This window comes from Scyliorhinus torazame, chromosome 11 (genome assembly GCF_047496885.1).
Source record: "Scyliorhinus torazame isolate Kashiwa2021f chromosome 11, sScyTor2.1, whole genome shotgun sequence".
Classification (NCBI taxonomy): domain Eukaryota; kingdom Metazoa; phylum Chordata; class Chondrichthyes; order Carcharhiniformes; family Scyliorhinidae; genus Scyliorhinus; species Scyliorhinus torazame.
Genome location: NC_092717.1, coordinates 198,838,642 through 198,853,350, shown reverse-complemented (window position 1 = coordinate 198,853,350; position 14,709 = coordinate 198,838,642). Strand labels below are relative to the sequence as shown.

General features: G+C 42.6%; 1 protein-coding gene across 1 annotated transcript in view; it reads right to left on the bottom strand.

The window, feature by feature from the left end:
* Positions 1–14,709, bottom strand: part of tg (thyroglobulin) — a 613,433-nt gene that overhangs the window by 405,746 nt on the left and 192,978 nt on the right. The window contains exons 29-32 of the mRNA XM_072468601.1: positions 10,838–10,957; positions 9,701–9,784; positions 7,500–7,637; positions 6,817–6,996 (exon numbers count right to left, since the gene is read on the bottom strand). Of these exons, the coding sequence (XP_072324702.1) occupies positions 6,817–6,996; positions 7,500–7,637; positions 9,701–9,784; positions 10,838–10,957 (522 nt within the window). The remainder of the gene's footprint in view (positions 1–6,816; positions 6,997–7,499; positions 7,638–9,700; positions 9,785–10,837; positions 10,958–14,709) is intronic.

The window sequence follows — 14,709 nt, the reverse complement described above, 5'->3', positions numbered from 1 at the left end:
ATTCATTCATTCCTCTTTGTGGGCTGTGATTGACAGCTTCCATAAACACAGCTAGGAACCTGGTTTCATTCATCTTCCTTTCGGGATGAGTAACTCTGTTGTAACCACAATGTTTACAAACATCAACCACTTCAAAGAGAGTTGAGTGCTGTCAATTTCCAGCTCAGCATTTCAAAATCACTCAAGCGTGAAAGGGGGGGGGGGTGATTGGAATGCACGTAACTCTCTTTGAGGTGGTTGATGTTAGTAAACATTATGGTTCGAGCACTTCAGAGTTATTCAATCTTGAAGGGAGATGACTGAGACAAGACTAATGGCTTGAATGAATGACTTGCTGCTCAAGGATCTGAGGGTTTAAACACAGGTCACTGCTTTTCACTGGGGTGTCATTAGTTAGGGGGTCATTGTGGATTCATCCCTTTAGTTAGGCGGTCTCTTCAGATATCTGGCCCTCATAATTCTGTAAAGTATGTATATAAGTGCCGGTTCCTCAGCACGTTCAATAACCCTTTTTGAATCTGCAAATTTATAATCCGTGCCTGCTAATCTTGATGAATGTCCCCAAACAGTCTGGTTTTCATGCTGCAAAATGACTGTTTTACCATCTGTACATATACCTTTTCCTGGTCCTTTCCACTCATTAAATCCATCTCTTTTGTAGTATGCAAAGTCTTCCTGTGTGAAAATAGTCTCTGATCGCTGTATAATGTGCCTCCAAATTCTTTCTGTGATTTCTGTTTTAAGGAATGCTCTTCTGCCCATGGTGCAGTGCATTCAAATGCTCAGAAACGGCAAAGCTAATCGCAATCCCCTCTCAAGCATGACTTCATGGCTGATGGAATTTGGGGGTTTCTCCCAAAACCAACTGATATGGCCGTAGCCCCCAAACATCTGTAGTGAATTCTTTGCATGGATGGTCCATGCTGAAGTGAAAGTTAATTAACAACTTGGCCTATCTGCCAAAATTTCATAAGCATTTCATCGATTACAGCATTTCTCTCTTACAGCTGATTACTAAATGGGCTTTCTATAACTGTATTCATAACTATTATATTCATGGGTTTGTTTCGATGTCACTAGCTTTCGGAGCGCTGCTCCTTCCTCAGGTGAATGAAGAGGTCTGTTCCAGAAACACATATATAGACAGATTCAAAGATGCCAAACAATGCTTGGAATGCGAGCATTAGCAGGTGATTAAATCTTTACAGATCCAGAGATGGGGTAACCCCAGGTTAAAGAGGTGTGAATTGTATCAAGCACCTCTTTAACCTGGGGTTACCCCATCTCTGGATCTGTAAAGATTTAATCACCTGCTAATGGTCGCATTCCAAGCATTGTTTGGCATCTTTGAATCTGTCTATATATGTGTTTCTGGAACAGACCTCTTCATTCACCTGAGGAAGGAGCAGCGCTCCGAAAGCTAGTGACATCGAAACAAACCTGTTGGACTTTAACCTGGTGGTGTAAGACTTCGTACTGTGCTCACCCCAGTCCAACGCCGGCATCTCCACATCATATTATATTCATGTTCTCACACATATCCCAAAATTCAACATTAGAAATTCCTCCCTATTATCAGTGAGGAATTTTGCTGGTGGCCCCAATCCAGTCCCTATCCATTTTTCCATTATCTGTTCCATAATTATTTTCTTTATTGCATATAATCGTTGACTGACTAAACCTCGTTGATAAGTCTACAAAATGGAAAATGAAAATGTTCTTTTCTTTATCCCACGCCTTAAGATGCTAACAGTACTCCCTTAATTTCTTTACAAGAAAACTTAGGATTCATTAATGGAATATAATAGTGTCCAGAATGTGTAAATTGTAAGTTCACAGTTTTCCCAAATACGATGGCCTTCTCATTTTCCATGTCAAGTTTCATATGTGCTTTCTTCATCAATGGCCGGCTCAATAATAACGGTATTTCACTGTTAATAAAATGATCCCTTCCGGCAATTTTGTAGGGAATCTGTACTCTTTTCAGTGATTTAAGGGTATTATCATCCCTAAATATGAAACTCGTGGAACTTCCAAATTCTTTAACCCTGTTCCGATCTTTGTCATTTAAAGAGTCCAGGTAACATTTTAACCAGTTCATTCCAGATACTGTACATGTACATCTGCTGTCCAATATAACACAATTGAAGCACTCTGACCAGCACATTCATCACCTGCCTGAAGCTTATAATAATAATAACAATATTTTGTCACAAGTATGAAGTTACTGTGAAAAGCCCCTAGTTGCCACATTCCGCCGCCTGTTCGATAAGCTGGTACGGGAATTGAACCCGCGCTGCTGGCCTTGTTCTGCATTACAAACCAGCTGTCTAGCCCACTGAGCTAAGCCAGCCCTGCTTCTCGTTACAAAGACATTGCCTTCTCTTTGGTTAATATCTTCCTCTTCTCTTCAGTGGCTTCTGTCTTGTGTTTGGTTTCAAACACCCTACTATAACCCTTCGGACAGTTTATTGCAATGCTGGAATTTTGGATCAGACCTGAAACACTGACTGACCACATCCTATGCATTTCTGGGGTTAATTTGTCTGTTGAAATTTCCCAATTCATTCCTCCTGCCATAATTGTTAAAGGTGTGTCTGTCTTCATTATTTTTCAAAGAATGACACAGTGCAGAAGCGGCCTGTCGGTCCATCGAGTCTGCACCAACAGGTGAAAATTGTGAGTTATAAATCTTGATCCTGGCCCTTGATTTTCCGCCTATCACTTTTCTTATTCCTCTTACTATCTTTTGTTCTTGTCCTTGATTCCTCTCCTCTAAGCCCTTGCACCCCATTCCCTGCCATTTTAGTTCAAACCAAACCTTCCCCAACTACTCTGGCAAATAATGTCCCAGGAATCTGAAACTATCCCCTCACACCATCTCTCCAGCCACGTATGTATCCAATATATCCTGTTATTTCTATTCTGACTAGCATGGGGCACTGGTAGTAACCCTGAGATCATGACCTTTAAGGTCCTACTTTTCAACTTACTTCCTAACTCCCTATATTCTGCTTTTAGGAGCTCATCGCTTTTTTTAACATATGTCGTTGGTGCCAATGTGTACCATAACCACTAGCTATTCACCTTCCCACTTCAGAATGTCCAGTAACTGCTCCGAGACATCCTTGACCCTAGCACCAGCGAGGCAACATCCCATCCTCGAGTCTCGTTTATGACCTCAGACACACCTGTCTATTCCCCTTACAATTGAATCCACCATAACTATTGTATTCCCACACTTTTCACTCTCCAGTGTAGCAGAATGTGGCTGTTGCTTTCCCATGAGAGGCCATTCCCCTTAACAGTATTCAAAATGGTATATCGGTTTTACAGGGGAATAGCCAAAGGAGATTCTTGCATTAACTGCCCTGTCCTTGTAATGTACCTGGTGGTCACCCATTCCCTTCATGCCTGTGGACTCTTAGCGTGCAGTGTGACCAACTCTCTATACATGCTATCCACGATACTCATGACTCATGGATGCTCCACAGTGTCCCAGCTGGTGCTCCAGATCCAAAACCCAAGCTTCTAGGAGTTGCATCTGGAGACACTTTCTGCCCACATGCTAGCCCCGGGCAATGGAAATGTTTCTGGCTTCCCACATATAGCAGGAAGAGCACACCACTGCTTTGAGCTCTCCTGCCATGGCTTACCCCAAATACTAAATAATTGACTAAATAATATCAATTAGTCTCGGGCCTTTCTTCCTTGCTCTTCATTGTTACAGAATATAGCCGTTACAAATGATGAACCATAAAATAAGACTTTGAAAACAATAAGCGATAAATGTAGTATTTTAAATATTGCCCTACTGGACTCACAGTGTCAGCTGCTTCCACTTGCCCTGCATCACTTTTGAATCCTGACGTCGCTTCAGGAGCTCCAAACTAGCAGCCCGCTCTCAGTCTCACTCTATTTTGCATTCCAGTATCCAACGATTCCACTTTCAGTCTCACTCTTTCTGCCTCTCCTTTATCCACCTGACTCCTCTCTCAGTCTCTCTCTTTCTATCACTCCTTTATCCACCTGACTCCTCTCTCAGTCTCTCCCTTTCTATCACTCCTTTATCCACCTGACTCCTCTCTCAGTCTCTCCCTTTCTATCACTCCTTTATCCACCTGACTCCTCTCTCAGTCTCTCTCTTTCTATCACTCCTTTATCCACATGACTCCACTCTCAGTCTCACTCTTGCTCCTTTATCCTCCCAGTTCAGCTCTCTAACCTTATTTTATTTTGTTGACTTTATTACCTTATTTTACTTAACTTGATTCAACTTTACCTCCAAGGCACTATCTAAATATGGCACCCGGGCCCTCAACCCCATAAGGTAGTGGCAGGGAGGATGGCTTCCTGCCAGTCTCCGCCACAAGATTCGCCGTGTTCCGGACAGATGCGTAATGAGTTGAACAGTGCAAAATGGCATGCACTCAGCCATACTGCTGTGCCTCAACCACCAGAGGGACAGACTCTGAATTTTTCTGCCACTGAATTTAGACTTTTGAAAGGAACATTCCGCCTCTTGACTCAGGCGCTGGCAACGAAGAAGACTAAAGTTCAGGAGAGAGGCTGCAGTAAATGCGTTTGGTGAGACAGACTCCATTAGGCCATGGATAGTTTGAAAATTACTGCCCAATAGGGCTGAGTTGAGGAGGAACTTCTTCACCCAATGGGTTGTGAATCTTTGGAATTCCCTGCCCAGTGAAGCAGTTGAGGCTACCTCATTGGATGATTTTTAAGGTAAAGTTAGACAGATTTTTGAACAGTAAAGGAATTAAGGGTTGTGGTGAGTGGCAGGTAAGTGGAGCTGAGCCCACAAAAAGATCAGCCATGATCTTATTGAATGATGGAGCAGGCTCGAGGGACCAGATGGCCTCTCCTGCTCCTAGTTCTTATGTTCTGATATATCCCATGCAATTTTTTTTGGGAAGTGCAGTCTCGAAGGAGAACCTTTTTCCTGAATATCAAATAAATGGAAAAAGCCCCCCAAGAGCTTATTCTGGACTGAGATTCAGCTGATATTACAGTGAACCGAGAATAAATGCATCAAGTCAGTCTGAGTATTAAAATATAATACATCTACCAACCCCCCCCCCCACCCCCCCCCCCCCACCCCCACCCCTCCCAAAGCATTTCAGACTGCCAGGTGACCTTACTGCAACTGTTGAGTTTATCCAATTACCTTACGAGTTGTTGGAACATAGGGCTGGGTTTTCACTGCCAAGGTAGAGAGCCTGAGTCTTGACAGACCCAGTTTAAAGGATCCCATTCATCCCAATTTTCACTCTTGGAGAGAGAGGGGCTAGCTAGAGTCAGGCCTGCCGTCCAAATACCAAATTGAAGGCAGCCAAATGGGTGGGCGAGTACTGAGGCAGGCTAATTAGAAAGCCCACCTTAGTTTTCTGAGTCTTCATCCCAGCTTTTTAAGAAGCTGTTAGTCCCTCTAGCTCTCACCCTTCATTTCTCCATCCACCCATGTCACCACCATGCAAACCTATGCCCCTACCCACCCCATGCCTTCTACTCCTTGTACCATTTCCATAGCCACTCACCCAGTCTCCATCATCAGCAGACATAAAAGAACATTTACTTCTGACAGTCCAATGCAGCTCTCACTCATTCACACTAGATAGTGAAAAATTCATATTCATGAGACCATTTCAAAGCTTTCGAATCTCCTTTGTTTTTATAACAGATTAACCACTAATACATTTCTATCAGTCACCACAAAGGCAGCTAATCCACTAATAGCCTCTTTAAAATGTCAGCCAAATTGTGAACTCCAAATCCCCTCCGGAGATAAGTATTATTGTAGTTTTGAAACTCAGCCGAGCATTCATAATGACATTACAATAGCCCTTAGGAAATACCAACAAAAATCTCTATCTAAACTGCGGAGCAGGTAGTTATGTGTGTTTTTTTACTTATACAAAATAGCCTGTCAATCAAAGCAGCCCAAGACAGGGCGTTCTTTTTTAAAAACTCTGACAGTTTCAAATTTAAAGAGTAAGAGTTTTTTTTTTAAATTCAAATCGTGACACATAAACAGGCCTCCTTCATCCTTCAAGAGTGCCTATGTCTTGTCCAGAAATTTGTGACTTGCACATGAGGAAGGTCCTTTGAACAGCCAAACTGGGTCTGTTTGAACAGAGTGCTGAGTTGACATGGCCGTGCCATTTCCCTCGACTTTCAAAACATTTATCTGTCAGAAATGGGGTCCAGACATCCGCACTCGGATCCTGCTGCAATCTAAACAGGTCCAAGGAGTTTTTCTGACTCTGAAAATCTGTACAAGGCATCACCTCTGCATGCCTGTCTTGTCACATTTATATCTATGCTCTTCTTAGCAAGAGTTACTGAAGAATGCTGGGTGACATAACTCCTGGCGACTTTATCTGTTTCCCTCCCCCTTGACCACCTTTTAGTCCATGGTTTGGTTAACAACTTTATTATCCCTGTCACCTCAGATGCAGTCAGCTTGGCTGGTATAAATAGAATTACATGGAAATTAAATAGAATTATATACAATTGCATATTCTGACATAAAATTATATAGAAAGTATATACAATTTCAACATGGAAACAGGTCTTTGGCCTCAGCTAGTCCATGCTGGTGTCTATCCTTAAACAAGCAATTGTCTTAATCCCATGTTCCCACCCAGTTCTCATATACCCTTTACTCCCTTTTCCTTCAACCACGTATTCATAAACATTGGCGATCAGTAACTTTGATAGTTTATTCCATTGCTTCATGATACAGTGGGAAAAAATTCCTTTGCTCCCTGTCTTAAATTCTTTCAACAATGCAAGACTCACACTTCTTCCTGAACAGTATATGTGGTTCCTCAGGTAGGACAAGGCCACAGTTCATTGCAGGAAAATTAGTGTCAGGACTTGGTTGACAAAGTTGCGTGTCTGGGTATAATACACATTCATAATGCAGGGCCGCACTGACCCGGAAGGTTGTCACTTTACAGAAGTTCTCCTCTGTGCACCCTGAAATAAAAATGGAAAACCGGGCTCAGTGAACAACAAAACCACCAGTCACCCTTATTCCATCTTAATTTGGGTCAGTGTGAACACTCTCAAGAACAGGTCACACACCAGACTTGAGCCTGGTCACTTTGAGCACAATGCTCTGCATTTCCTGTACCCTGGAAGAGTTGGAACTTGACCTAAGGTGCCAAATATGTCTCAGTGCGCAGCACACTGACTCCCGTGTCAAACGTCGTGGGGTTTTCCCTGGTGTCCCCAGCAATGTTTAATTGTCAAACTAAATCACAGAAAAACTGATTATCCAATCATTATCAGTGATGTTTATGGGATCTGCTGCATGTCCCAAAGTGACTAGACATGAATGGCACAACCTTGGCTGCAAAATATTTTGGGAAAGCCTGAACACTGGTGGCCTGGAGCGATGATTCAGTTTTATAATCAGGGATAGAAACACAATACCAATTCAAAATAAATAAAAGTTGGATGTAAATTGTGTTACTTACGTGTCAGGCACCACAGCTCTGCATGTGCAGTTGGAAACTGGTGCTTGAAGAGCTGGTAACGTTGGTTTGGAACAGACTGGTTAAGATCTATTTGGACAAGCTTGGAGTCCATTTCTGAGAAAAGATCTCTGGTGGTTTCTATTCAACACAGAAAATAACTTTTCCATTTTTGTTGTTTGTTAAACTGATTACCAAAAGCTTTTGCATATTGGTGACCACCATCTTTTTCATGCACCCAAAAAAGTAAAGAACATCTGAGTCGGAAAACATCTGGACCTGGCAAGTGCAACCACATTCCTAGGGATTCTGGGCTCCCTATACCTACTCCCACACTCCTCCCATAAACATAAGGGTCTATTTGTCTGTTATTCCAGTAACTATGTTAACCAAGTTTAAACTCTATTCCTAAAATAGCAAATAAAAGGACTTATAATCATTTAAGATTGAATGGAAGTTTTCAAAATTATGATTGATTTAGACAAGGTAAATGGAGAAAATTGATCTCCTCTGGTTGGTGAGCCAACAATTAGAGGGTGTGAATTTAAGATGTTCTAAAGAATCAAGGAAAACTTTGAGATCATTCTTTTACACGGTATTTGGTCGGTCCAAGAAGACCCAAGGCAGAAAAATATTTAAAAGGGATGCGGATAAATAATTGTAAAAGAAAATCTTGGCGATGCATGGAGAAAGGGCAGTGGAATGGGACGAAGTGGACAACTCTTACAGAAAACCAGTAAAGAACTAAGTGGCCTTCTTTTCTGCTGACAAATTCAATAACTCCTTTGAGAATTAGCTAAGTGCTTGCATGCCATCATTACACAGGACAATTTTCCAGGCTATAAAATCTATAATAAAAGGCAGAATGGTAGGGAAACTGGCTGATGCACCTGAATAACCTCCCGGATCCAATGCTTCCTATCATGTGAGGAGGCACCTGGTAGAACTCAAGTGTTCCCTCACCGGGTGGCTAGGAAAACAAGGTGAAGACTTTCTGCTTTCAGCTTGACTTTGCTGAAAACCTGAATGTTCTGTCTGCTGTTGGAGGGAGGAGGACAGTAAAGAGGGAAAGCAGGGTAAATATTACAGGTACGTCACTAACCCAAGTGAAGAAGAAGAAAGGTTTCAGTGGCTAAGGAGCAAGCAACCCCTTTCTAAACTGCTTCCACAATCACTTGCTCCCAGAAGGGATTATTGATCATGGACCACGCGTTGGGAGTTGATGACTCATAATTTCCCATCCATTTCTGCTCGATAGAAAATTAAGGGCTGCAAGTCTCTATTTTCTGATCCAGCGTTCCCTGAGAACAACAATCCTTATCAGGAACACATGGTCGGAGAATTAGCCTGTCACCAGAATTTTCCGATCCAGTGGGAATTGTTCTTTCCTACCTCCAGATTTATGGTGGGAGCTGTTTCATCTCAGCCTGTTTGATCGCTGAAACAAATGGATCTCCAAAGGTCAGGTTTATTCGCATAGTTAGGTTGGCCCCTCCCCATCCCAGGGCACAAAGTTGGATTGTCTGGCTCTGGTGGGAGAGGGAAATGACTGCAGCGTCTGCCTCAGTGAAGCACTGCTGGCAAAATCAGCAGAATAAAAAGATATTGGATGTTTTTTAGCTTTTTGAAAATCTTCCAATTTCCCCTTTGATCCATTGTAGAAAGAAAGGAGATCTTTTAAATCTCCTTTACCATGCTCCCCAATCTTAACACCCCAGGAGATGCTGGCCTATTGATATCTTATTGGCAATAGGTAGGGTAGAGGACATTTTTACATCATTAATGTGTAACTTAAACATGGCTATCTATATTTTGATGTCCATCCTCATTTTGTGTTGGTAACACATGCAGATGAGTGACCCTTAACTGTCCTCTGAAGTGAATTAGCAAGCAATCAGTTTCTCCAAATCTCTCACAGCAACAAGGAGGGAGAATAAATGCTGCCCTTTCCAACAATGAATGAATCCTGGGAATAAATCAGAACGTAGGAAAAATGAGTCAACTTTTCAGCGGCTTGAGTCTGCTCTGCCATCCAATTAGATCATGGCTGAGCTGCACCTCAACTCTCTTTACTCACCTTAGCTTGATATCTTTTGTTGCCTATACTTAGCAGTCTTTTTCAGCCTTAAAAGCTCCAATCATCTCAGATATCATCTGAAATTTGTCAAAGAATATTCCTTTGTGTGCCTTTGCATTACAAGTACCTGGTAGTTGTGGGGCCTGTTGATCCTGTGGAATTTTCCCAGTACAATCAGGGGTTGACTTCAGCCGTGTGTTCATGTTGGAATCTGAAAATTATGTGGAACAATCACTTTAGTTCAAATAATGTGGGATTTGTGGGATAAACCTGCCTGGAAACTCATCAACCAGAAAAGCAAGTGATACTATCAAGTGATATTGTGCTGCAAAGCTGCAGGTGACTCCGGGTATCTTATCAATCCTGTGCCACTATGGCCAAACGGTGATTCTCCACATGCATCTTATTCTTGGAACAGTCAAATCACTGTGCCGGGTATTGCTGAGAAACCATCCATTTGCAATTTATGGCCTTGAGTTCAGGAATTGTTAGCCATAACTCTGAAAACTCAGACAACCTATTGAAGTGATGTTTGGCCTGCAGAGAAAACCATAGTTTCTCTCTCTTAATCTCTCTATAACAACTGTCTACAATTTGGTAATTCTAAAATAAAATATCTTCAAACATGGATATTAGTCCCATCCTGAGGGCATCAAAACTCAAGTGTCAGTCCTAATCCATGGCAGTCAAATGAGCATTCTAATGGATGGACAATCAGGTGTGGGAGGGGAAGGCACTGGCCCCCCACATATAAATTCCTGATGTGTTTGTGTTCGGAACGCTGATTCATGCAAATCTACCTCTTTGTGAGAATCAGACAAGATTTAGCAGCTATTCCATCTGAGCTCACCAAGATATTGAAAGGAATTAAATAGAAATTGTTGGCCTACATGATTCACTGTATGTGTGTTTGGCGACACACAGACTAGAGAGGCCAAAGGTTCTATCTCTGATCTATAATAACTCAACTCATCTCAGGCAGCTTGGTGCTGAGGAAGCTATTTCTTTTTATTGTCATTGTAAATAGACTTGGTTACAAGGTCTTCCACAGTGGAATAGCCATCCAGCACTTAATTGTCTGGGAATAATCACTTGGGGAAGGCACTATAGAACTGCTGTTATCCTGGAGTTGCAGCCAATATGCGATGGAAGGTGTTAGTGGTCTGGAGTAGAATTGGGTGGTGAAAAGGATCAATCAAGATTAGCACAGCAACAACACATTTGAAGAATGCTTCTGTACAGCAAAGCAGAATCTAAAGCTTACCCTGCCAGAGATAGATCCGCTGGAAATGATTAAATGATCTTTGAATTTCTTCCTTCATGTCTGGAGTCAGTTCAGTTGAGTACTCAGCATCCACAAAGCTCTTTGCTAAGAGTGCATACGCTGCATAGAAGTAAAATACCTTTGTTTATTTCAGTAATCTTCCATTTGGCAGTGAAGTGTTCTTTCATGTGACTTGTGCCCCTTTGGAAAGTTGTGAGCCTTTCCTTGTGCACAAGAGAGAGATGAAGAAAATGATCTTCCAGCATTTTCAAAAAGCAGTTAGATGGAGCATTTGGGCGAAGGAGATTAAAGGATATAGGGCAAGGCGGGATCAATCTATTGAGTTGGGTGATCAGCCCGGATCACATTGAATGGTGGAGCAGGCTCGAAGGCCAAATGGCCTCCTCCTATTTTCCTATTTTCCTTGCTTCTATGTTTCTATGTGTACAGGACAGAATCAGACACTCACCAGGCACCGTACTAATGATGAAAAATATGGAGCAAAGCACTAGAGAATTTTCTGCAATATTCTTACTGTGCTCAGTATTGTTGAAAGGAACATTACTTGTTCTCAGAGGACAAGAACAAAAGACAGAAAGGGGAATAAGAAAAGTGGTGGGCAGAGAAATTCAAGGCCAGAATCAAACAGGGCCACCGTGAAAAATAGTGGGAACGGGGAAATCAATGTTAAAAAAAAAAGCCTTAAGGATTTGTGTCTTAACACTCAGAACATTGGCAATAAAGTGGATGAATTAATCGTGCAATTAGATGTTAGCAGGTATGAAACACTCGGGAATACACAGACATGACTGCAGGGTGACCAGGGATAGCAATTGAACATCCAGGTGTATTCAGTATTTAGGAAAGATAGACAAAAAGTAAAAGGAGTTGCATTGCTGGTTAAAAAGGAAATTAACACAATAGTGAAGAAAGACAATGTGGAATCTGTAAGGGTAAAGTTGAGAAACACTAAGTGGCAAAAAACATTAGTGGGGGTTGTAGTGATGATGTTGGTAATGGCATTCAACATGAAATTAGAGACACATGCAATAAAGGAACATCTGTAATTACTTTAATCTGCTTACAGATTGGGAAAATCAAATTAGTAACAATACCGTAGGCGTGAAATTCCACGGATGTGTAGGGAATTCCTGGAATGTGTAGGGGATGGTTTGCTGAACCAATACATTGAGGAACCAACGAGGGAGGAGGCCATCCTGGACTGAGTATTATGAGAAAGGAATAATTGTCAATCTAGTTGTGCGAGATCCCATGGGGATGAGTGACCAGAATATGATAGAATTCTTCATCAAGACGGAGAGTGATATAGTTGATGCTGAAACTAGGGTCCTGAATCTTAAAGGAACCTATGAAGGTATGAGGCGCGAGTTGGCTATGATAGATTGGGAAACATTACTTAAAGTGTTGATGGTGGATAGGCAATGGCAAACATTCAAAGAGCGCATGGGCGAACTGCAACAATTGTTTATTCATTTCTGGCGCTAAAGTAAAACGAGAAAGGTGGCCAAACCATGGCCTACAAGGGAAATTAGAGATAGCATTAGATCCGAGGATGTGGTATATAAATTGGCCAGGAAAAATAACACACCTGAGGATTGGGAGCATTTTAGAATTCAGCAAAGGAGGACCAAGAAATTGATTAAGAAGGAGAAATAGAGTCTGAGAGAAAGGTTTAAGGGAACATAAAAACTGACTGTAAACGTTTCCATAGATATATGAAGTGAAAAGGATTGGTGAAGACAAATGTAGGTCTCTTACAGTCAGAAACAGGGGAATTTATGATGGGGATCAAAGAAATGGCTTACCAACTAAATACATACATTGGTTCTGTCTTGACAAAGGAGGATACGAATAGCATACCCAAAATGTTGGGGAACTCAGTGTTTAGTAAGAGGGTGGAACTGAAAGAAATTAGTATTAATAGAGAAACTGTGTTGGGGAAATTGATTGGATTGAGGGCCCATAAATCCCCACGGTCTGATAATCTACATCCTAGAGTACTTAAGGAAGTGGCTCTAGAAACAGTGGATGCATTAGTGGTCATCTTCCAAGATTCTACAGACTCTGGAACAGTTCCTACAGATTGGAAGGTGGCTAATGTAACTCCACTATTTAAAAAGGGAGCTAGACAGAAAACAGGGAATTATAGACCAGTAAGCCTGACGTCAGTAGTGGGGAAAATGTCAAAGATTTTATAGCAGAGCACTTGGAAAACAGTGGCAGAATCAGACAGAGTCATCAAGGATTTACAAAAGGTAAATGATGCTTGACAAATCTACTGAAGTTGTTTGAGGATGTAACCAGTAGAATTGATGAATGGGAGCCAGTGGATGAGTTTATTTGGATTGAGTGGGTTAGAATTCTATTCGCTGGAGTTCAGAAGAATGAGGCGGGATCTCATAGAAACCAATAAAATTCGAAGAGGACTAGACAATGTAGATGCAGGAAGGATGTTCCTGATAGTGGGGGAGTCCAGAACCCTGGATCATAGTCTGAGGATGTGGGGCAAAACGTTTAGAACTGTGATGAGGAGAAATTTCTTCACCCAGAGAATGGCCAGCCTGTGGAATTTGCTACCACAGAAAGAAGTTGAGGCCAAAACATTGTATGTTTTCAAAAAGGAGATAGAGATAGCGCTTGGGCTAAAGGGGTTAAAGGATATGGGGGAAGGTCAGAGCATGTTATTGAGTCTGCCTTGATCATATTGAATGGCGGAGCAGGTGGAAGGGCCGAATGGCCTACTCCTGCTCCTATTTTATACGTTTCTCAAACCAGCGTGGTGCCCTCGTGCAGCACAGCCTGATTTCCTCCCCGGATCATCTGGCACTCTGTGCAGGGAATATCTGGAGGCGTGGTCCATGCCATCACGGTGGTGAGTGGGGCCTGATAGAGCTGGCGACAGGATGCCCCAATCTGCGCTAAAATAAACCCACTCCCACCCCACAGATGAAGGGAAGCTGCTCCCACTGTGGATATGGGCAAACCCCCGACACCTAAGGGGAAACCCCAGTGAAGCTCCACAAAAGGGCCCTCTTGGCCCTGTTCCCTGGCACTGCCCCCACTGTGCCAGGAGGAAGTTCCTCAGTGCCAGGATGCCAGAGGCAGTGCTAGGGTGCTACGCCAGAGGTCAGTGTCAAGATACTGCCCGGAGTTAGGCTAACTTATGTCTAGACTAACTTATTGTTTCCTGCTTTCTGCCTCCCACCTTTTTTTGAATAGAGGTTTTACGTCTGCGGTTTTCCAATCCACTGGGACCTTTCTGGATCCAGAGAATTGGTATGCATTTCAGTCCAGCACAAACCAGCACACAGTGACCCTTGGCAGAAAACAATTTTCTTGCTGCTATCTGCCTCAGGCTCCCATTCCTTTTACAGTCTAATGCACGCTCATAAAGCCCTGGCTGTATTCAACGACACTGCAGTTGTATTGATTTACCCCACATTTAGATGTGGATTATGCCTTTGGCCTTTGGTGGATGAATGGAATTTAAGTGCATATCAGTCATGATCTAATTGAACACTGGAGCAGGCTTGAAGTGTGTCCAGCATATTCTTGTTCGTATGTTCCACCATATCTCTCAGAAATGCCATCAGGTTGGATAGGATCAGGGCACAGGCTCCAAAGCTGCTGGCCCACTGCATCACCCAGCCTCACCAACATCTTAGGTAAGCATACCCAGGGGGAGGGAGGGGGGGGGGGGGGGGGGGGGAGGTAGAAGCTACAGTTGGTGTTGGAAGATCCGATGAGGCCCAAAGCCTAAGGATCTCAGGGGTCGATGCCTGGTCAGAGAAAGAATTGGGCCTCGCTGTTGCAACAAATGGCAAGGATCCAGCTTTTAAAATTAACTTGTT